This window comes from Mustela lutreola, chromosome 6, assembly GCF_030435805.1.
Source record: "Mustela lutreola isolate mMusLut2 chromosome 6, mMusLut2.pri, whole genome shotgun sequence".
Lineage (NCBI taxonomy): Eukaryota > Metazoa > Chordata > Mammalia > Carnivora > Mustelidae > Mustela > Mustela lutreola.
In genome coordinates this window covers 83602832-83626929 of record NC_081295.1, presented here as the reverse complement: position 1 = coordinate 83626929, position 24098 = coordinate 83602832, and the positions used below count along the sequence as shown (strand labels likewise).

General features: G+C 37.2%; 2 protein-coding genes across 5 annotated transcripts in view; one reads left to right on the top strand and one right to left on the bottom strand.

Moving 5' to 3' along the window:
• The first annotated feature begins 2616 nt into the window (after positions 1-2616).
• Positions 2617-14508, top strand: RSPH4A (radial spoke head component 4A). Of its 2 annotated transcripts, XM_059177753.1 has the most exons (6): positions 2621-3614; positions 5322-5556; positions 8048-8788; positions 9902-10049; positions 11262-11379; positions 13370-14508. In XM_059177753.1, exons 1-6 carry the CDS (start codon positions 2938-2940, stop codon positions 13611-13613), a joined length of 2163 nt encoding a protein of 720 aa, XP_059033736.1. In that variant the 5' UTR covers positions 2621-2937; the 3' UTR covers positions 13614-14508. The 2 variants fall into 2 exon arrangements, with proteins under 2 accessions (XP_059033737.1, XP_059033736.1); XM_059177754.1 differs by lacking the exon at positions 9902-10049 and having other exon boundaries at positions 2617-3614; positions 13370-13543.
• A 1405-nt stretch (positions 14509-15913) lies between these two features.
• Positions 15914-24098, bottom strand: part of ZUP1 (zinc finger containing ubiquitin peptidase 1) — a 28579-nt gene continuing 20394 nt past the window's right edge. For 2 of the 3 annotated variants that reach the window (XM_059177755.1, XM_059177757.1), the window contains 3 exons: positions 22147-22298; positions 20893-21113; positions 16644-16888 (listed from right to left, as the gene is read on the bottom strand). In XM_059177755.1, coding sequence (XP_059033738.1) covers positions 16841-16888; positions 20893-21113; positions 22147-22298 — 421 coding nt within the window. In that variant the 3' untranslated portion in view covers positions 16644-16840. Of the gene's footprint in view, positions 16203-16643; positions 16889-20892; positions 21114-22146; positions 22299-24098 lie in introns of those variants that run through there. The other variant, XM_059177756.1, reaches the window with a different exon arrangement.

Sequence of the window (24098 nt, the reverse complement as noted above, 5' to 3'; positions counted from 1 at the left end):
TCGAGCCTTGGGTACAGGGCTCACAGCTCCACCTGACATCTGACACGGTACAGATGCTGGAGATCTCTGACCCAAATTGACTAGGAAAATGAAGATGGCATCTAACGTGGGCAGCTAATTCAAGACTCTGGACCAGGCTTGTATGCTCATGAACATTATTTTGACTCTGTTCTTAATCCATTTCACATTAGACCTGCTTTGCAATGCCAGTGAACTCCTTAGCTTTTGATTCCTCAACATGTCTGACATGCTCAGATTATTGGTATTTTTAAGTACTGTTACACCTTATTTCCTTTCTTAAGTTAATTTCCCTATTAAAACATGTCCACCTTATTGACTGAACTACAAGGTATAATGACTCAATAATGAGTGCTTCCTCAGGGTATATTTTTATTAGTGTTTGGCAAAAGGACATCCGGGGAACATGCTGTTTAAGTCCCTGTCAAAGTAAAGGTTGTGCAACTGGATTATTGGTCACACCCATTTCATTTGTATAATCAATCAGAAACGTAGCACTGGGCATCACCTTTAAATTTACTTCAGAGACTCCAGTGTGACACTGGCTTCACAGAGTCAAGGGTGATAAGTGACTACTGGTGTCAACCCCAGCAAAGCTACCGGGTTTGGAAGATTACTTTTCCTTGGGTAGATGCTGCCATAAATGAATATACAAGCAGACCTTTAGACCTTCCAACCAAACTGGAGAGAAGCCCCATCAGAAATCTCTCTGAAGTCCTGAGGGCTATCACTAAATCTGTTGCTACAGCAATAGGCATCCAAGAAAAATCTTTGGACTCCCTTGTGTGAGTTTTATTCATTAATGGAATTGTTCTTGTTTCACTCTGAGCTAAACAATGTGGGGTTTGCTCTGAGGAAAACACCTCTTGTTGTACCTGGGCAAACAGCTCTGACCAAGTAGAAACAGAACTAGATAAAATCCAGGTGCAATCCAAGTGGCTGAATGCAGTGTCCACTGATTCTTTTTAGCTGGCTGCCCTCAGGAATTGCTTCCTGGTTTAGGTCAATCCTCCAATTTGGAATCAGCATTTTGATCATTACTATTGGAATTTTTTTCATTGTAAAACTTTGTGTCCTCTCTATAGCTTAATGTTATAAGGATACCACCCAGGTAATGGTCACTCAGCATTTTGCAATGATTTCTAAAGGGTCTGAGACATTCCATGAGGAAGCTCCAGAAACTTCAGAAGATATTTAGCTTTGACAGTAAAGCCTTTCTCTGCTCTGGCACTGATGTGGAACAGGGGAAAACTTTTCAGGCAAAAGAAATAGGATGTGCAATTGTGCTGAGGTAAGGAATATGGAACATTTCAGTGAATGAGAGAAAAATCAGGGTGACTAGGTTGCCGACCAGAAGGGAGAGCAGCTCTAGATGAAAATGGAGAGGTAAGTGGGCCAGGAGCTTTGATAGTTATTCTAAGAACGAGGAGCAACTTTAGGATTACTAGAGTCAGAGTCTAGATAGCTGTTTGGGCTGGAAATAAAGCAGGAAAACTAATGGACATTTTCTTAGGTCATTCTTTTCAGTTGCCCTTCTCCCCTAATATATCACTCTAGTTTTTCTTTCATTTTTGAGTCTATTCCAAGGATTCTAATCTGAAGAGTTTGACTTCAAGGAGTTCCTGAACCAGCAGAAATTATATGAAACATTTTGTGTGCACAGACACATATATTTCGTGAAGGGTAAGGGTGCACAGATTGATGGAAGAGCTCTGAAATTCTCCCACCAAACTGGGAGTGGGCAAGAGCTAAGGATTATGTTCTTCCATGATGTTAGAAGTAATGACCAACATCTTACTAATTGGAAGTTACATCAATGTATAATATCAAAAACCCAGTAATCATTTATTTAAAAAGAGAGATACAGAACAAATGAACATTAAAGACTAACGAATATTGTTTATAGTCCAGACCATTTATGTCCCATCCTTTATACCTTCTTCAAGTTGGAGACTGAAAAATCTGCATTAAGTCATAGTCATGACCTTAAAATATTGCAGAATTATGAATTCACACTTACATCATCATAGAGGGATTATATCATGCCAAAATAGTTTTAGAGTTCATTTGAATTTCAATCATTAGAAAACAGGTAACCCATGAGCTGTATTATTTATGTAACACAACCTCCTACATTGCCTTCACTTTCAAGCTAATAATGCTGCCTACTCATCTGGCATCTTCCATAAGAGGGGGAAGAATAAAAATCAGGACTTCCTTGTTTATCCTCCAAAAGCCTCTCGAGTTTGGATGGCGCAGATAAGACATCTTTGCCTTCTAAGTGTGAGTCTTGGACATTCCTGCTCTGCACACTGGCTTCTCATTCGCACCTGCATCTCGGGATTTCCAAGGTCTGTCGGTGTCTGTCTCTTTCTGTCGCACCACACACACACACACACACACACACACACACACACCACATTCGCTCACTCATTCACTCACTCGCTCACTCTGTAAATGCATTATTTCTCTACTAATGCCTGAATCACCCCTTTCCGCGCAACGTGAATCACTCTATCAGACCCTGAATGTTCTCCCGCGCTAGATCGCAGTTCCCGCCGCTCCTCCTCCTTTGTTATTTTGTATCCGCGGCGCCGGACCAGTTCTCAGGTTTCCAACCAAGACTGGTCAACTGCAGGTCCGATTGGCTGCGGCAGGAAAAGGAGCAAGAGGCTTCACCAAATCACAAACCTAGGGTTTTCATTTCTCTTGGTCTCCTCCCTAGAATCCTGGCAACAGAGGTGCGTAATTTCTCTTCGAGGAGACCTTGCCTGGGGTTGCTATGGAGATAGGACGCTGCAACTTGCGGAGCCGCTAGTGCCCAGAAATCTCCTAGCCGACCTCAGCAAAGCGGCTACCCTGCCTTTCTATATCTGCATTCCCCCTTCATCCAGAACTTCGTTTTTCTTGACTCCTTCCATGGAAAATTTGACATCCCCGAAGCAAGACAAAGAAAATCAGGAACTGGGGGAAGCAAGGCGGCCATGGGAAGAAATAGCAGCTTCTTCCCAAGATCCCGAGTCTGGGTTATCTGAGCCCCTGGAACCCGAGCAGTGGCTGGAAACTGGACCCCAACCGAGAAGTGGCCCTCCGCAGAGCCCGCAGTCTAGAGCCAGCCCTCCTCTGGATGACGTCACGGGACCAGGTGCACCATCTCCACCTTCCCCTGCCCCGGAGGCTTCTTTCATTCCTTCTACGCTGGCTCAGGCCCGACAGCAGCTTGCGGCCCCGTGGCAGTCAGACAGAACCACTGATGTGAATCCCAAAGCTGAGACACCTCACTCCCACCGTTTGGAACAATCATCTGATCAAGGAAAATCGACTGCTCCTCAAACATGCCAATCAGAGGGAGACATCTTTCAACAGTCTCAGCAAACCGAACGTCACCTGTATGGACCAGAAGATGTGAGCAATAACAACTCTAAACAAAAAGAGCTGAGATTTAACATCTTTCAGGAGGAGGACTCAAACAGTAACTATGAACTGGATCACACTGAGTCTGGGGTCTCTGAAGGGGCCCCCAGCCCGCTTGAGATTGCCATCCAGAGTGCTAAGGCCTACCTGCTGAAGACCAGCAGCAAGTCTGGCTTAAATCTGTAAGTCTTAAAGGGAAAAAGGAGGGGGCAGTAGGCAAGGAAAAGAGGGTGTATCTTTGTGTGAGAGTGTGTTTCTGTGGGTGAATGAATTTGAAAAGTCTGCATGAGTAGGAGAGTTAGTGGCTTAATAACTGTTTGCAACACAGAACTCAAAAGTCTTTGGTGGGGATTCTTTTAACTTCTTTAAAGACCCTTGACATGCAGAAATAAAACCTAGGAATTACAGAATCTTGGGTTTAAAAGAGATCATGAAGATAGTGAAGTCCCAGCATCTCTCCAAGGTGCTTATAAAAAGCAATTGTCTGCTAGTGATAGGGAGTTCATGGCGTCTCGTCTGGGCATCCTGGTGCTTGTCTGGCTTGATTTTGAGCTCTCCCCCATCCCCGCCCGAGACCAGTGTGGGGGTGATCCACTATCTCAGGCACCCAGAACTGTCCTGATTTGAGCACTGGGTGTTCTGCATTCTTAAAAAACCCTCAGTCTGGGGCAAATTAGAATTGGTCACAATAATTTTCATACAATAATTAGTTTTAATGTTAAAACTAGTATTTAATGTTAGAAATCTTCCACAAAACCCGAGATTGACAATTCAAAAAATTATTTCTAAAGTCCTGTTTTAAACTACAGTTTACTAAGCTTCAATGATGTGATTTATACTCAGTAGTGGATTCTACTTGAATTTGTCATATAAACTTATTGTCATAATTCTCTGGGTTAGATAATAAGCATGAATTTATAAATTGTGTTAAAATCCCAGAGAAGCTCATTATAAATACTTGAGAGTTCACTAACAATTTAAAACTGAACACAAAATATGAAAACAGAAGAATTTTATTCACTGAATTATTTTGTAACTGATATTACTTAAATATCTAAATTTCATTTTTTTCCAAATACTAAGTCTCTGAGGTCAAAAATTAATATATTCTAGAATATTCGCTATGATCTTTTAAGTACTTCACAGCCTGCCTTTAAAAACTGCTCAGTAAAAACAAAAACAAAAACAAAAAACAACAACAAAAAAACCCTGCTCAGTAACAGATGACTTTAACACTCTTATATGCATATCTTATTTGACAGCCATGAAAAATATTTTTTGTTGTAATTAAAAGTCTTTTATTAAAATACAAGATCTGATATTGGTTTTACTCTGTTGAATAAAAAGTCTACAGAAAGAATTACTTCCTCTTTTTCTGCCATTCTATTAAAACAAATTATTAAAACTTCCAACTTAAAAGCTATAACTATGCATTAAATCTAATAATTATATTTTATATTTTGATACAGAGGCATTTTCAGGTTTGGAATTCTTAAAAAATACTGACAATATCTTGCTGGAAGAACTATAAATAAAGCAAATGCAGACACTATATTAAAATCTGAAAAATAAAATGAAAATTTGGACTTGGAGCTCTCCATTTAATGGCATGTATGGCCTTTATTGGAGCAAATCAAGAAATCTAGTTGCTGTAGTATTTTTTTTTTAGTAAGTTAAATATTCATATCACATTGGAGGCATTTCCTAAGGGAAGTTCTAGGGTAGGTTCTTTGTGGCAGTGATGCAGTTACTGTATTTCTCCACTTAAAATTTCTGAAGGCTTTGAGTTGTTGAAGTTTCCTAGAAACCAACTAATTGAGTCTGCATGTAATGCTTCTTCAAAAGCTGTTTGACATGGATATTATCTGGAATTTTCTCTTTTCTGGTAGATATGATCATCTTTCTGATATGCTAACTAAGGTCTTAGATGAGCGTCCTGAAAATGCTGTGGACATCATTGAAAGTATCAGCCAAGATGTGAAGATGGCACATTTTAGGAAAAAATTAGATACACTCCAAAATGAGAATGAGATGCTTCCAATATATGAAACAGCAGAGAAGCAAAAGGCTCTTTTTCTCCAGGGAAATTTGGAAGGAGTCGACCAAGAACTGGAAGATGAAATAGTAAGTCATGGCTATCAATTTGAATAGTTTGATTCTAGGGTTTTATTTGAGATGAGTGAAATTCTTATGAACTATCTTATATAGTTTCCTAAATAGTGTTTGCAACCTCATTTTGCACCATTCGTTTCCTTGTTTAGAATTTCTTATTTTTTCCCATTGCGTTTAATATTTCATAGACTTGGTTGTTTGTTATATGTATGTGGGGTTGAGCTCCTTGATATCAGAGGAAATGATTCCTTTATCTTTTATACTCTCCAAAGTACCTGGTATAGATGTGGTTCTAAAGCTGTTTCTTATTAAATATTTATTGAATGAATGAATTAACGTCAGATAGTTTAAAGCTGGGCTTTAAAACAAGTTGCCTATCTGCCCCTTTAATTAACTAGAGCAACTGGAAGTATCTCTAATGTTATTTGGATTCTTTTCCAAGGTGACTTCCTCATATTACGTCTTGATATTGTGCATATTACATCAATGGGCTATCATACAAGAGGAGAGGGATAAAATATTTCTTTTAATCACTACAGACAAAGTGTTGAAAATATTTACAGAGAAAGTTGGTGTCAGAGATAGAAAGCTATCATGAAAGAATAAAATTAGTTGTACCACAGGAATTTTTGCTCCAAATATTTTAAAAATAGCATCAAGTATTGTTTCCTGAATGCCCGCATGCTTGTAATTTATACTACCGAGTGATTTATACTATACATCTACTGAGCTTCCATGTTGTGTTACCACTAAGACTACTTAAAATCTGTCTGTATACTTGCAAATTTGATGTTTGGTGTAAGATATTTTCAGAAACCAGCGTAAAGTTCAGTCAAGAAAAACATAGGAGGGTAAGGATCTAGACAGCAGGTTAATCTCTAGGGCTCCACAACCTTTGTGGGGAGACCAACCTGACACAGTGGGATACAGAGTACTCAGAAGAAGCAGGTGATATTGTGAAGAAACCTTCACAAAGTCACATAATTCGAAGGGTGTATATTTCTTTTCCTTTTATAAAAAAGATAGAACAAAAAAATCATCAGAATCATTGCAGCAAAAGATTTTTCTACCATTGTGGCAAGTTAAAATATATATATAATCAAATAGAAGATAGTTTAAAAACTGTTGAGTTTTTGTTTTTTTCAATTTAGTAACACCTCAGACGTGGAGCAGCCTTGTTTCCAGGATCATCTTCCTCTTTGAGGGTAGAAGCTCTCTGGGTCTGGCAGGCTGCTGCTTCCAGTCTTGGGACTGGATACAAAACAGGCTGGGAAACCTGATCATGGACTCCTGGTTAGAATTAGACATCTCCCTTCCCTTCAAAGTCTAGAAGCACCAAAATGCTTCTAGAAAGGGGGAAAGGGCAAAATGGTGAAGGGGAGTGGGAGATACAGGCTTCCAGTTTTGAAATGAATGCCACAGAAATGAAAGACACAGCATAGGGAATACAGTCAATGATACTGTAATGCTGTCATATGGTGACAGATGGTAGCTACACCTGTGGTGAGCACAGCACATGTATAAATTTGTCCAATCACTATGGGTACACCTGAAACAAATGTAACGTTGTGTGTCCACTACAGTCAAGTAAAAAACAGAAAAGAAAAAAGAAAAAGGAAAAAACATACTGAGGAGTGCAACAAATGCCAAACACAAAAGAGATGAGAATTGTAAACAGTCATCGTGCTTATTTTGACACCAACATTATAATATCAACAAGAGCAGATCACTTTTAAGAACAGCAAAGTGCTCTCAGTTTCTCTACCTTCAAGGTCTAAAATTTGTCTAAATTTATCTAAAATTTGTAAGTGATCCCTATCCTACTTAAGGTTAATCTCTACTTTCTCACAGATGTTTTCTTAGCGTTCACTTGAGACTTTGCTTTTTTACTTCTATTTCCCTTATAGAAACATTTTTTATTTTCTTCCTTATGGTAAATCCAAAAGCATTTATTATAAGTAGGGGCAAACACCTGATTAAATTATGTTTTCAAGAGAAGTAATGTATGAGCACTTATTTTATTATATCTTCCTTTTATCCTATAAATTACCCTATATAGAGGGCCATATTGATTTTTATTCCTCCTGTATTTTATCATATGTACATAATATTTATTACTACAAAAACTATGGTAGTATGTACAAACATATATATATACCTTCTTTAAGTATGTATAGGGAGTTAGATTATATTTTACTATGACCACTTAAATATTTTTTATAAAAAGATGTTCAATTTTTATTATTCATAATAGCTATTAAATTATCCTTAAGATACACACATACAACAAGGCAACTATTATATTGGTAAGTATAAGACACAATGGTAGAAGTTACATTTTTGGGTAATGAGAGAAAAATTGGAATACAGGAATTATTAGATCTAAACCTTTCAAGAAATGTCAAAGACATCATGGAGAGACGTAGAGCTAATACCAAGATGTTGAAAAAGGAAAAAGGAAGCAAGCAGTTTCTAACATTAACCACAGTGTTTCTATCCCTAGGCAGAAAACTCTCTCCCAAATGTAATGGAGTCAGCTTTTTATTTCGAACAAGCTGGAGTTGGTTTGGGCACAGATGAGACTTATCTCATATTTCTTGCCCTCAAGCAGCTTACTGACACCCATCCAATCCAAAGATGCCGCTTCTGGGGCAAGATCTTGGGTCTAGAAATGAATTATATTGTCGCTGAAGTAGAATTCCGTGAGGGAGAAGATGAAGAAGACGTAGAAGACGAAGATGTAACTGAAGAGAGGGATGATGGAGACAGCGACGCTGAGGAAAATGATGAAGATGAATTACCAAGGACATTTTACAAGACCCCACAGGTTATACCAAAAGAGGAAAATAGAACGGGGGCCAACAAATACGTGTATTTTGTGTGCAATGAACCAGGAGGAACATGGGTGAAGTTACCACCAGTTACACCTGCACAAATTGTTACTGCAAGAAAGATCAAGAAATTTTTCACTGGGCGTTTAGAGACTCCCATTGTAAGCTACCCACCTTTCCCAGGAAATGAGAGCAATTACTTACGAGCACAAATTGCCAGAATTTCAGCAGGGACCCACGTCAGCCCTCTGGGATTCTATCAGTTTGGTGAAGAGGAAGGAGAGGAGGAGGAGGAGGTAGAAGGCCGGCGAGATAGCTTTGAAGAAAACCCAGATTTTGAAGGCATCCAAGTGATCGATCTCGTGGAATCCCTTTCCAATTGGGTTCATCATGTGCAACACATTCTCCCTCAGGTAGGGGTTTTTCAGTTCTCAATCTATCAGCCAATCAGCAAATTTTTCTTAAATTCTCTCTACAATGCACAGATATATACAAAACAAAGTTCTTCAGATCCTAGACAAAGAAACCATTGAAAAATCAAATAAAAGTGCAGAGGACTATGAAATTGCCAAGTCATGGACATCTGGGATCTTTGAACAAATGTTTATTTCCAAAAAGAAATAAAATAAATATTTCTATGGAGAATTTGACCAAGTTATGTGAGGATTTAGATTAATGTGTGTCGTGAAATTGCATTTTATATGTTAACTCTACATAGGTGCATTCCTATTTTGGGAACAGTTCTTTTATTCTATTTCTATAATACATGAAGCTTTTATACCAAGAAAAATAAACTATTATAACAAAAATGAAAACAAGTAGTGCCGTATAGCATTTATTTTGCACCCCTTCTGCCAGGTGCTCTTAATAGCACTTAATTGAATCGGTATTATCTCATGTAATCCTCACAACTGCATGGAAGACTAATATTATCTTGATTTTACAGATGGGGAAATCGAGGCAGAAAGCTTAGAAAGCGTGAAAAAGGGAATGTAGCTAATAGGAAACAGAGTCACATGTGAATGGGCAGAATGGATCCTCTTAATCACCCGCTATCCTGCCACATCTGCAGTTAGAAAATCATTACACTTTGATCTACGGAAGAGGGACTCTTCTATGTCTCTGGGTGAGGGTTACTCAAAAGAGAAATAACCCCAAAACTAACTTTATTATCACATTTAAAAATTTGTTATTGCTACTAATAATAGTACCTTACCACTTTCCCATAAATTATTTGTTACAAATTAATAAAGTGCATTATTTTTTTCTACTAAGGTTTTGCTGATTTCAAAATATAACTGTTCTGTAACTTTAGGAAGTTGGCAAATTTATGAAATAAATTATACCATTTTTTGCTCAAAATAAGCTAGATCAAAAACCTCGTACTTGGGATGTTGAATGCATAAGTGATTGATGAAATTGCCATACAGTAGGACCTCCTGAAGATAATTGCTTTAATCCAAATAAATAGTCTAATATTTTAAGGTCCTCATTGGATTATTAAATCTTGCAATACTCATTTCCAGGGTCGCTGTAATTGGTTCAATCCCATTCAAAAAAGTGAGGAGGAGGAGGAAGAGGAAGATGAAGAAAAAGAAGAAGAAAAAGAAGAGCCTGAGTATATGGAACAGGAAGTGGGGCCTCCTCTTTTGACACCAATCTCTGAAGATTTAGGTAATTTTACACAAACTATGTAATATATGTATATTATATACACATCATATCTATATATGTATATATATGTACATATATATACACACATCATATACACATCATATACACATCACATATACATCATATCCATACATATCTATAGATATGTAAGGTACTATTATTAGTAGCAATAACATATCTATAGATATGTGTATATAATACATATATATACATATATAGATATGATGTGTATATAATATATTTAGTATATATACTGTAGTGTATTTTTCATGTACATATGCTATACTATATATAGCATACATATATATTATAGTTTTTATGCATATATATATTATATGGTTAATAAATGAGTCAGAAACCTATTAAAAGTGAACAGGAGCCAAAATTTCATCCGCTTTCCCCTTCATGTGTTTTGGGAGAGTGGGGAATGAGAATATAGCTGGCCTCATTAGCAACTTTCTCAGATGCCAGGAGGAAAAGTAAATTGGCTGCAGCTCTTATTGGAAATGCTGACAGCTGTCTTGTGTATCATTCTTGTCTTGCATTCTGCAGACCATAGTCTAAAGCCATAAACACGTAACATAGTTATGTGGTTTTTTTTTTTTTTTTAAAGATTTATTTATTTATTTATTTGACAGATCACAAGTAGGCAGAGAGAGAGGAAGGGAAGCAGGCTCCCTGCTGAGCAGAGAGCCCATGCGGGGCTTGATCCCAGGACTCTGGGATCATGACCTGAGCCGAAGGCAGAGACTTTAACCCACTGAGCCACCCAGGCGCCCCTAGTTATGTGGTTTTTTTAACCACATAGGTATTGTGGGTTTTTTAAGTCCTCTCTTGTCCTCCTAGTCTTGTTTCTTCCTATTCAGTTTTGGAGCAGTTTTGCTTGTAATCTTTGTTCTCTTTTATAATAATAATTTGATCTTTTATTTGGTCATGAAATAATATGCTCTCTACCACATAGTTCTCCTCTCCCTTAATAAAACTTTTCTGTTGCACAGATGGACACACCCATGCACACATACATGCATATAAATAATCAAATTTTGTTGTTCCACAGGGTTCATAAATTATCCTTCTGACTTTATGTTAAGCTTGATTTTTTTCTTTATATGTCAAATTTGTGTGTTTTAAGACTTGTAAAAAGAAGTCTGATACATAGTATATCCTTGTCTATACACGAGTTAAGCTTTTGAATTTCTCTTTGGTTTGCAGAAATCCAGAATATGCCACCTTGGACAACACGGCTGTCCTCAACTCTCATTCCTCAATATGCTATTGCCATCCTTAGATCCAACCTTTGGCCTGGAGCATATGCCTTTTCCAATGGCAAGTAAGTATACAAAGCCATTATCAGGATTATATAAGTGCTGGAAATTATAATTATCACTGGAATGTTGTTCTGTTCTGTTTTTTGTTTTTGTTTTTGTTTTTCCTTTTTCCCCTCCCTCACCTGCTTCCCCAGGTGAAGCACAGCCTGGGTGAGGCAGTTAGAGTAGTCCCGGAGTAAGAGACAAGGCTGCCCTGGGTGGTTGTTCAGGGCAGCCACTCACAATAACCTGGAGTGAGATCCCAGACCAGGATGGGAGGGGAAAAGAGAGTATGGGCAGTCTACCCAGATGAAGGGGTTGGGGGAGAGATACCTAGGAAGGACCAGCCCATGAGCCAGAAATCATGTTCAGCACTTGTACTTACATCTTCTCCGTGAGTTCTTATCACTGCTCTAGGGAGAGATGTCCCCCATTTCACAGCTTAGGAAATGGGGCTAAGATAAAGAGAGAGCAAGAGGCTGGAGGCAGATGATAAAGTCCCCAGATTCCACAGTGGGTAAAATGTCACTGCCTAGGTCGAGCTTCTTCCTGTTGCCAAGTTGACCACTCCCAGGGAACCTATGTCACCACAATCAGATAAGCTGTTTTCTCACTGGACCAGTTTTCCAGTGATGTGTTTTTGGAGCCAAGTCTGGTGCCAGGAATGCTAAGGAAGGAGGAAGGCGGGTAACTCATCTTGGCATGTCAGATGTGTGTGCTGTAAGATTCAGTCAAACAACATTTATATTACATAGTGAAGCATCAAATTTAGAACACTAGAGTAATTCAGACTTCTGTCCTAATATGGTTTTTATTCTGATTATTTGAGCAATAGACTTACTCATTTTCTAGGATTAATGGAGGTAGTTCTATGCAGTGTTTAGTTTGAATCTCACATAATTTTTCTTGGCTATCTTAATAAAAAGTAATTTAAAGTATGTATTATTTAAGCTATCACTTCTAAGAGAATTAGGATCAAGAGGATACTTGATGTCCTTTTACCCTTCACCCAGAACATACACTTTCATTTGTCTTATGCTTCCATTTCTCATCTAAGAACCCAGTGTCAGAAGCTCAGCTAAGCTGGAAAGAGAGCTGAGCTGCCAAATGTGAGAGTTGCCATTATAGCCACAAGCCAAACGTGAGTTGTGCTTTTGGTAATTTACTGTGACATTATAAGGAGGAAAAAACTCTGACTGCTCCTGTCCCATTTTCCTTCCTGGAATGGCACACTGATGGAAGGTCATCTCACTGAGGAGTCCCCAAATATCAGGCTTCTGCAGTTTTATGGCCTGGAGGGTCCAGGAAGCTGGCAGAGGGTAGGGGGAAGGGCTAGAAGTGAAAAAGCACTGAGTACTGAGAGTAGGGAGAAGTGTCTTTAAGGTATCCCCCTTCTGAAACTCCATAAGGAGGCGTTGGCAGAGGCACCTGAAGACCTCTGCTGAAGGCCTCCGAGAGACCTAGAATGAAGGCAGATGCGCCAGGAACTCAGCTATGCGAAGAGCATGGCAGGCTGGGTGGGTCAGAGTCCTTGACTAGAACCTTCCTTAGAGACAGTGCACTGACTGGCTGGGCATCAAGTATGGAGCAGTGACAGCCGTTTTCCTGTGACACCTTCCAGGTAAAGCCTGACAACTGTTTTATATGTGGGCCCAAAAAACCACACACAGGCTTACATTTTAGTTCTTCCTAATGCTGAAGAGTAACTGTTTAAATTAGTTGTTTTGTTTTTTCTGAAAATAGCAATTAAATGATTAAAGATGGTGGTCTAGGTGTAGCGTACCTGGTGACAGTTTGGCCCACCTCTTAGCCAGCTTAAATGGTTTGGATCACAGTAGTGTGTCCTGTATTAATATAATCATTGAGGGCTATTTCATCCCTAGCACTTAAAATGTAATGTTTTGAAATTATGGGACCATAACACGGAGAGTGATCAACTTCTACAGAAGAGAAGGATCAATTTTTCTTACTGAAAAATGATATAATGATCAACTTTCTTTTCAAATTTTATAGAAAGTTTGAAAATTTCTACATAGGCTGGGGTCATAAATATAGTCCGGACAACTACACGCCCCCAGCTCTACCACCAGTTTACCAAGAATACCCCAGCGGGGCCGAAATTACAGAAATGGATGATCCTAGCGTGGAAGAAGAGCAGGCTTTCCGAGCCGCGAGGGAAGCAGCTGCTCTTCCTGTTGAAGAAATGGGAGAAACTGAAGAAGATGAAGATGAGGACGATGATTCTGACCAAGAATAGTATCAGCCCAGCCTTGTGTGAGACTGGTACACATATACTGTGTGTGGACCCTTGATTTTACATATATAGTATATAGTACAGAATTACATAAAATTGGCATCTATTCATGTACAAAATGTTATTCCTTGAAAATTTCCAGTTTGGAATTTCATATGTTCAACTACTAATATGTACCTCTAGAAAGATGTTCAATGGAATTTTCAGAGGCTAAATAACACATTCCTGTTCTGTTGGCTACAGCTAATAGAATAATGAGCATTCTTAAATTAAAAAAAAAAAAGGTCTTAGGTTTAATTTCTAATATGGCAAACATGGAAAGATGCAATCCACAGGGACTTGAATATTTGTCAGCAGGTACTGGGACAAAAATTATTGATAGTCCCTCAATCAGAGCATGTATTTTTAACCAGTCTGGGAAGCTGTACACAAATACTGTGTATGTATGTGTGTGGGAGGGCTTGTTTTTTGTTTTTGCTGGGGAGAGGATTATAATTCTATCACCTGCTCAGAGACTACGAGCACTCAAAATTTTGACACTTTCGTCACTTTTTTTTTTTTTTTTTTTTAAAGATTTTATTTATTTGACAGAGAGAATGAGTACAACTAGGGGGAGAAGGCAGAGGGAGAGAAGCAGGCTTGCCGCCAAGTGGGGAGCCGGACACTGGATGCGGGCCACGATCCCAGGACCCTGGGATCATGACCTGAGCCGAAGGCAGATGTTTAACAACTGAGCCACCCAGTGTCCCTCCTTGTTACTTCTTAAAAAAATGTTCTCAATCCTGGAATCCAATCCTGCATCTGGCTCTTTGCTCTGCAGCAGCCTGTTTCTCCCTCTGCCAGCAGCTCCCCCTGCTTGTGTTCTCTCTGACAAATACATAAATAAAACTAAAAAGAACCCCTGGGGATAAAAATATATGTTTATAAAAAATAAAAAATTAAAATAAAAAAAAATAAAACTAAAAAGAAAAAAAAGTAAAGTCTGACTCCTTTATCCTACAGAAATTGGTTTGATCTGATTAGGGAAAAATTATCTGCACAGAGATGGCTAGCTGGAATATCTAAAGACTTCAGACCACTATTTTTCTACTACTGTTTCTCTAAAACTAGTTATTATTTCCATTCATTAAAAAAGGTTTTTTTAAAGGCCTCTTGTGTCAGGCACTCTGAAACTACTATTAAAAAGTAGGCATTGCTCTTGAATCCATTCAAGGAGGGAAATATGAAAAGAGAAATAGAAAATCAGAACAGTTTGCAACTTAGCAGGTATTGTGATATAAATGTCACAGGGTACCATAGAACAGTGTTTCCCAAAGTCTGTGGCAGACCAGTTTAAAAATAAAAGTTCTCATCCAATGCCACTATTTTATGAAATAAAGTTATCACAGCAATTTTGATTTCTGTAATTATCTTGTCACGGACTGGCAATTCTCAGATCCTGATCTATCTATACCTTGAAAAAGACTGCTATCAAATACTTAGAGGGTGCATTTAATCTAGACATGAGCCTTGCAGAAAGCATTTCCAAGAGGTAGAGAACTATGGGGAGATGGGTCAGAGGCAGCATCAACTGTTTTTTGGCAAAGGACTTTAGGCTGGAAGGAGTAGAACTTTGAGGGTGGTGAGAGATGAGCCTGAAGAGGTAAGCAGGGCCCAGGTTGTGTGGAATGTCTGGACTTTATCCAGTAATGAAGCAATGAAGGCTCAACTAGGAAGTCACAAAATTTCAAAACATTTGGCCTATGTGTGGAAGACTGACAGACACAGGATCAAGACAGGGAGACCAGTTAGGAGATTATTATATTATCTAGATAAAAGGTAATGATGGCACAAAACAAGATAAAGTAGAAATCTGTAAAGTAGATCTAAAGTAGAAACGAGATAACATAGGTTACTGTCTGAGATAGAGTATTAGGAAAGATGATTTCCACAATTTTCCAATGGGCAGTATTATTCACTCTTGGGAGTACAGCTTTTACTATTCAATGGAGTAGCTAATATTTATAAAACCTTATTCAAGTATGTTCTTTTTTCATCATGTTGCTTTTTGTTGTTGTATAATATCCATTTCCTTATCTACCCTAATTTCCTTTCAAGAAACTGCCTCTATCCCATGGCATAGTCTCATGCCAATCAGATGTGGCCTTTCTAGAATCTGAATTTTTTTAAAAAGATTTATTTATTTATTTGACAGACAGATCACAATTAGGCAGAGAGGCAGGCAGAGAGGGAGGAGAAGCAGGCTCCCTGCTGAGCAGAGAGCCCGATGTGGGGCTTGATCCCAGGACCCTGGGATCATGACCTGAGCCAAAGGCAGAGGCTTTAACCCACTGAGCCACCCAGGTGTCCTAGAATCTGAATTTTGAACAGAGACAATTTACTTGGCTCCTAACCCAATAGTTCCACTATAAATCAGATCACATTCTAGCCTCCAGAATTACCTTTGTTCCAGAACAGTTTCTTAGTTACCTGTGTATTCTCTGAGCTTCTGATGATCTTTCAATGAATTCCCTTCTGCTCAAATTGGCCAAAGTAGGATTCCTGCTTGCAACCTTACTTGACACATCCAACATGAATCTGAAAGTTTGTTTCCTACAGGATATGTGAAACATAGGTTCTAATTCACAACTGCATGGGTAAGAGTATAAATATTTAACAAAAGCAAATCCCTCTTTTTAGAACTATACCTGTTAACTATTAAGGTAATTTCTCAGTGATGAGGAGGGAATTTCATTATATACATTTTATAACAAAAGAAAGCAGAATGCTCAAATGTAAGAGCTTGGAAGTAAGACAGCCTGGGTTCATACCCTCGATTACAATCATTTCCTTGGGTGAATTATAAACTTTGCAGAGCTTCAGCTTCCTTCTAGGACTAACAGGATCTGTCTCACAGAATTGAAGAGTACACTAATTAAAAATGGAAAAATACTAGGATACCTAACAGAAGGACCCAATAAATATTACATAGGACTACTAAACGAAACCAGTTTCTAACACATATGAGGATATGAGGAAACACAGAACTCATAATGCAAACAAAATAGTTTATTGAAATAGTTACTAAACAGTGAGGTACTTGAGGTATGATTTAGATGTTTTAGACATTAAATTATAAGTTGAGTAAGTTGAGTATTTAAAGAATTCATGTTCATAGCTGTATTAGGGACTTCAATATCTGAATTTGGAAAATAAAGTAAAATTCCATGATCATTGAAATGCTTAATTCTTCAAGGAATCTTCTCAGCTGTGAAGACTTGAGAAGCTTGTCTCCTGGCCTTGAAAAGGAATTTTAAAGAACTGTTAATTTTAAGAAGTCCATTATTTAGAATTTATATTAATTATCTAATATAAAAAATAAAATCTAAAAATTTTTTTGAAGATAATGAAAATTCCTTAAGAAAAATTACAACTTCAAATTTAAGAAAATTAGAAATAGACTATTTTTTTAAAGTAGACTCCTCACCCAGAGTGGAGCATGATGTGGGTCTTGAACTTTGGACCCTGAGATCAAGACCTGCATGAGATTGAGTAAGATGCTTAACTGAGCCACCGAGGCACCCCAGAAGTAAACATTTTTAAAGCCAAACCAAAAAAGAAAAAAAAAAGAAATTAAACAAAATACCAGGTGAAGACAAAACAGAAAAAAGTAAAAAGAAAATTCTATGTTTTAAGGAATAATGAGTCAAAGTAAAAAACGATGGCTCACAGTCAGAAAGAGACATGTATAAACACAGAGGAGAGAGAGGGCTGTGAACAGAGAACCTTTAAGAAAATTATTTCCTTCATTATGGCCTTAAAATTTTCACTTTTAAAGACTTAGAGAGAGAGAGAGAGGGCGTGCACAAGAAGGGGGAAGAGGGAGGGGAACAAGCAGACTCCCCACTGAGCAGGGAGCCTGAGGAAGGGGAGGGGAGGGTGGCTGGATCCTAGGACCCTGAGATCATGATCTGAGCTAAAGGCAGATGCTTCGCTGTGGGAGGTACCCACGTGCCCCTAAAAGACTTTTAAACATTTCTTCCATTTTCACAACTTGCGTTTACAAGTCAAGACACATTATGCCAAGCTAATTTAAAACAAAGTTAAATCAAGTTGAGTACAAGGATTACATAATGGAAAACAAAAAATGCAGTGATACAATTTAACTACAACATGTCAACACATGAAAAGAATTGAGGAGAATGGCTATTAAATAGGTTTGTATCCATTACAACTGAACTGTATTAGGAGATACATTCCAGCATAAATCCTTTCACCTAAACAAGTGGTCCAAAATCTGTAACAGTTTGGAATTCTTAGATACTCAAAATATATTTATGGTAGAAATGTATTATGGTAATTATAGGACAGCTGCCAGGATGAAAATAATTTTGTGAAACCCGATTCCTCTCCTTGAGTAAGAGCTGCATGATTATTAAAATATAATTAATTAACTCCAAATATGAGGAACAAAACATAAAATGCAGTTATAAATATCTACATGTTTACGATACTTTAAAATACCAAATTTGTTCTGAAATTCCTACAATTAAAATTATAGTTATCACTTAGGAGGAAAAAGATATTTTAAAATGAGATATAAGAAAACCACCCCCCTGAAATAAAAAGTAAAGTCATTAATGTGCCCTTAGTTACAGACGCAAGTTTCTATCTGGTGATATGCAGATCAGTCAATACATCAGTAATTGCTGATTCCTATAATGTATAAAAGCACTGTTAAAAATGGCAGAATAACTATAAGACATGGTGATTAAAAAAAAAAAAAAAGGATAAAACAAAACCCTGAGCTTGAAAGCAATATATGAAAACAATATTAACTGATGATTTTTCGTTTTTCAAAATATACTGTCCTATCTTTCCAATAAAAAATAAAAGTGTAGGGACGCCTGGGTGGCTCAGTTGGTTAAGCAGCTCCCTTCGGCTCAGGTCATGATCCCGGCGTCCTGGGATCGAGTCCCACATCGGGCTCCTTGCTCCACGGGGAGCCTGCTTCTCCCTCTGACTCTGCCTGCCACTCTGTCTGCCTGTGCTCGCTCTCGCTCTCTCTCTCTGACTAAATAAATTAAAAAAAAAAAAATCTTAAAAAAAAATAAAATAAAAAATAAAATTAAAAAAAAATTAAAAAAAAATTAAAAATAAAAGTGTATTGTTCACATATAAGCTTACTTAGCAAACATGAAACGATGAAACTTTGTATCCTCCCAGAAGAAGCAATATAGAGGATGCTGAATGTAGAAATGGAATGTAGAACTGAACTGGAATCCTGCCTCATGTAACTTAGCAGCTGCATGACTTTAGAACTATAACAACTTTTTGAGCTTAGGTATCCTCATTTGTAAAATGGGAATAACAGTGCCTACACTATGGGGTAGATTAGATTAGTTAATATCTGTGTAAAATGCTTAGGATGGTGCCTAATATAAAGCAAGCATTATAAAGTATTACTTTATTAAGATTACAATTATAATCACTAATCATATTGTTATTTCTTCTCTATCTGGCGGTATTATACAGTCAGGCAAGTCCTGATTCTTTTGGTTAAAGACACAGCTATCCTCCATGACTCAAAAAAAAAAAAAAAAAAAAAAAAAAAAGTATAGTAGCATATTACATTTTTAGTATTCTACTAACACCAATGTCTCAGTTTCCAAAACCAGAAAGTTAACAACTAAAATGTTCAGCTAGGCTCCATGATAATATTTAATCTCACCTATGCTCTGCTGATGAACATTTATAACTTACTAAAACTAATCTCTAACAAACAAAAGCAGACTCTTAATTATAGAGAACAGACAGCTACCAGAGGGGAGGTGGGTTCAGGGATGGGTGAACTAGGTGAAGGGGATAAGAGTACACTTAACTGAGTAATGAATAGAATTGCTGAATCACTACATTGTATACCTGAAACCAATATAATATTGGATGTTAACAACACTGGAATTACAATAAAAATACAGGGACGCTTGGGTGGCTCAGTTGGTTAAGCCTATGCCTTTGGCACAGGTCATGGATGATCTCAGGGTTCTGGGATCAAGTCCCATATTAGCCTCCTTGCTCAGTGGGGAGCCTGCTTCTCCCTCTGCTTGCCGCTCCTCTGGCTTGTGCCCTCTCTTTGACAAATAAATAAATAAAATCTTTAAAAATAAAATAAAATAAAAATATAGGGGCACCTGGGCAGCTCAGTCAGTTAAGCAACAGCCTTTCACTTGGGTCATGATCCCAGGATCCTGGGATCCCTACTTGGGGCTCCCTGCCCAACAGGGAGCCTACTTTACTTCTTCCTCTCTCTCCCCTGCTTATGTGTGCACACATGCTCTCTTGAAAAAATAAAATCTTTTAAAAAATAAAATAAAAATATAAGTCTTTTTAAAAGTAATAAATAAATAAATAAATAAATAAATAAAATTACTCTTTAACTTTATGCAGCCAAAGTAATGATAGGGTGCAAAAATGAATGTGATTTTGGCATTTATGTCACAAGAAAGAAACCTTTAAGATTTAATTAACTGAAGAACTTCTGAAACAATCTTTACCTTTATAGTACAAGTTATAAGGCTGAAAAGATGAACTCTAGTTCCCTCTCTCATTTCAAGTAATTTTAGTGCTTTTTCTTGTAATCCTATTACTTTTCATAAACACTCCTCTCTAATCCACTCTTTTCTTCTCAGAGGGAAACAGATCATGTGGAGTAGTCTGGTAGGGAAATTTCTTAAGATACTGAGAACTGTATTTTCTAGAATTGATATGACATTACATAACTTCAGTTTATACCAAGTGGAGGGTTTTCTATACCTAGAAATTCTTCTGAATGTACCAGTCACCACTTAACTGTAAAGGATAAAGAGGCAACTGTATGAAGTTAAATTCTAGAACTGTGTTGTTATCCAGTAACTGCAGATGTGTAAGATAGAGCCACAATAATTATTAGAATCATACTTCATAAACCATAATTATTAAGACCAATATGCATTAGGTCTCCTGGGATTGAGTTAGGCTTTCTTACCACATATGTTGTCATTTTTCATCATTTGCCTGGCATTATCAATTACATTATATAAGATTAAACATTTTTATGAAGCCGAGTCAAGTATTTGAAAGTCATTAGGTAGCATTTGAAATTTAAAGATGTCCACTCCAGAAACTAAATGATATAAAACCAAAATAATGAAGAATGAAATACAAAGGGGTAACACTGATTTTAACTTTAATCTTTTAACTTTAATCTTAAACTTGTAAGTTCAACTTATTCAAGCTTCACATAATCAAATACGTAGATACTTACAACTTTCTCCTCTGAAGAAAGGACACCCTCTACTGCCACTATCTGGTATTGCTTATGTTTTAAATTTCCCACAAATTTCCGAAGTTGCTTGAGATTGCTAGCCTCCATATCTTGCTTTAACAGTTTCTGCATTTCTCGAGAAGGACATCCAGGATCAAATATTAGTAAACATAATGTTCGGTTTTTTCTCTCTTCAATTCCAACAACTGTGCGACTATGACCTATCAAAAAATTAAAAAACAAAAACAAAAACAGCTATATATGTGTGTGTCCTATCTATTGCTATACATATAGACATGTTACTGAACATACACATACAGTATATATATTCTCTGCAGTATGTGCACACGTGTGTTTAGAATAGAAATAGTCAGTCCCTCTAACACGTACTCTCTCTCTGAAGACACAATAGTTTTAGTTCTATTTCCTAGCCTTCAGTTTTCATTTGCTCAATTTTTCTTAAGTTTCATTACAAAAAACTCTGTGTCTACTGTCCCATATTATTTTAGTTTTTCTTTCCTAATCCCTTGACCTTTCTTATCCAAATTATCTCACAAGAAAGCATTTGAAAATTACCTACCCCAGAACAAAAACTCTCATGAATCCAAAAGGTTAATAAAAGTAAATTTATATATACTAGAATTTCAATGGAAAGGGCTTAACTTTTACAGCTTGTATTCCTAAATGATGAAACTCCCAACATTTACTTCTCCTATTTCTGTTGATTCAAATCATCCATTCAACAAAATTTATCAAGTGTCCATGTGCCAGGTACTATTCCAAGCAGTTAGCTATACAGAAGTAAATAAAACAAACATTCCTGCCTTCATGGAGTTTTCACTCTAAAAGGAAGGAATATAAACAAAGTAAATAAATAAGCATATTATTATGTTAGAAGCAAAAAAATAAAGCAGGGAAGAGAAACAGAAAATGCCAGCGGTAAGGGGTGGATAACAAGATGGAATTTCAAATAAGGTGATCAAGGAAGGCCACATTGAAGTCTTAGGTGAAGACCTAAAAAAGTAAGGGATGAACAAGACAGAAGAGCGAACCGGTTGGCCCTGAAATAATAAAATGGATAGCACCCTTCAATACCCAGGAAGGTATCAATCATAAGGACAATGTAGCTCTGAAAAACAGACTAATGTCACAATACTCTCCTCTTCCCTATTACCTCAGTCTTAAAAGAGCAAAAGTCAATTAGTTTTCCTGTAAAGGTATAAGCTATCCTTATTATCTATGAGTTATACCAACCTTGATGCTGAAGATAGATTGGAGGTTTAGATGTACACATTACTTTTGGACTCCCTTCTCGGTCTGAAGAATAATAGTTCAATATCCATTCAAATAAACGAGGATGTGTACCCAAAGGACCAGTTGACTTATGAAAATCAACTATGTGGCACCTATAAAAAAATTAACAAAATGGACTGTTTGTAGAAGAGTTTTTAAAACTTTCACCAATGGAGTCATCAAATACAAAGAAATTTTAATTCAGAACTAATTTTATCTCAACAGTATTTTCTTAAGAAGAAAATAAATGTAAGTTCCATTATGTATCCAGAAAAATGTCATTTTATGATGAAATAATTATTTAAATAATTTCAAAATAAGACTGATCATTGATCTAAAAGTTACATTTTCTGATACATAGAATCCCCATGAATAATAAATAAGGACCATACTTGGTTTTTAAAAGTCATCTACATGTAATGTCAGACAAACTTTCATTCTAAATTCTCTAAACCTGATGATCAATTAGAAGCTGAATTCTAATTTTAATTCCACAATAGCCATTCATATCTATCCAAAATATCCTGAGTATTTTTCCTGTTGGCTCTCACAAATTCCAATAAACAGACAAGAAAAGAATACCTACAAAGATCTCAAAAAACCCTGTATGGACTTCCATCCATACATCTATCTATCCGCTACTTGGCACTAGACTACAGTGGTATTCCTTCCACAAGAGGAAGTCAACCTGGAATAAATAAAATTATTTTAACCGGAAGCACTATTGAGAGTTTTTAGCAACTATTTTTAAAAGGTCAGGTATGAGCAAGGGGCGCCTGGGTGGCTCTGTGAATTAGCATTCTAACACTTGATTTCTCAAGTGTTCTGGGTTCTCATGCTCTCAGGGTTCTGGGATCAAGCCCCATGTCAGGCTCCCTGCTGAGTAAGGAGTCTGCTTAAGATTCTCTCTCTCCCTCTGCCCTTCCCCCAACCTGTGCGTGTATGCTCTTTCTCTCTCATAAAGAAATAAAATCTTAAAAAAAAAAAAAATAAAAGCTCAGTTATAAGCAAGAGCAATTAAAAAGTTTTTCTTTCACTTTAAAGGATAGGACAGATATCCTGTCCTTCCTTGTCTCTCTTGACAAATAAAGTCTCCCAATACACTAAAATTATAATGGTTGCTATCCTTAGCCTCAGCAAGTTTAGTGTTGAGGCTAACTTTCAATTGATTACTATTGAGTTTTTTTTTTAATTTTAATTTTTTAAAAATATTTTATTCATTTGTCAAAGAGCAAGAGAGAAGGCGAGCTGCACACAAGCAGGTGGAACAGCAGGCAGAGGGAGAAGCAGGCTCCCTGCTGAGCAAGGAGCCCAATGTGGGACTCGATCCCTAGACTGAGGGATCATTAGCTAAGCCGAAGGCAGACATCCAACCAACTGAGCCACCCAGTAGTAGGTGTCCCTACTACTGAGTTTTAAACACTGAAATGAACTTCTGAATAAATTTTTAAAAAAGCAGGTACCTTTCAGGTTAGAAATTGACTGTATATTAAGATTTAGAATCTGAATAGTACCCTACAAATATAACTCAGAAAGTGAAAGACAGACATTTAAACAAGTAGTAAACAAATTCAGAGCACAGTATTAAAGATGCTTTTCTAAAAAATTAAACTGTTTTAAGTACCAACAGAAAAAGCTGGATATTACCAGGCATTTTAGACAGATATTATCCTTTCCTTAAACATTATTTGAAAACTCAGTATATGATATATAGATGTATTGTGAAAATGTGAACAGACTGGCAAAAAGAAAAGAAATAGTAAAGTTAGAACACATTAAAAGTCCTTTTGATTTAAATAATTCAAGAAGGGGCACCTGGGTGGCTCAGTGAGTTAAGCCTCTGCCTTCGGCTCAGGTCATGATCTCAGGGTTCTGGGATCGAGTCCGGCATCGGGCTCTCTGCTCGGCGGGGA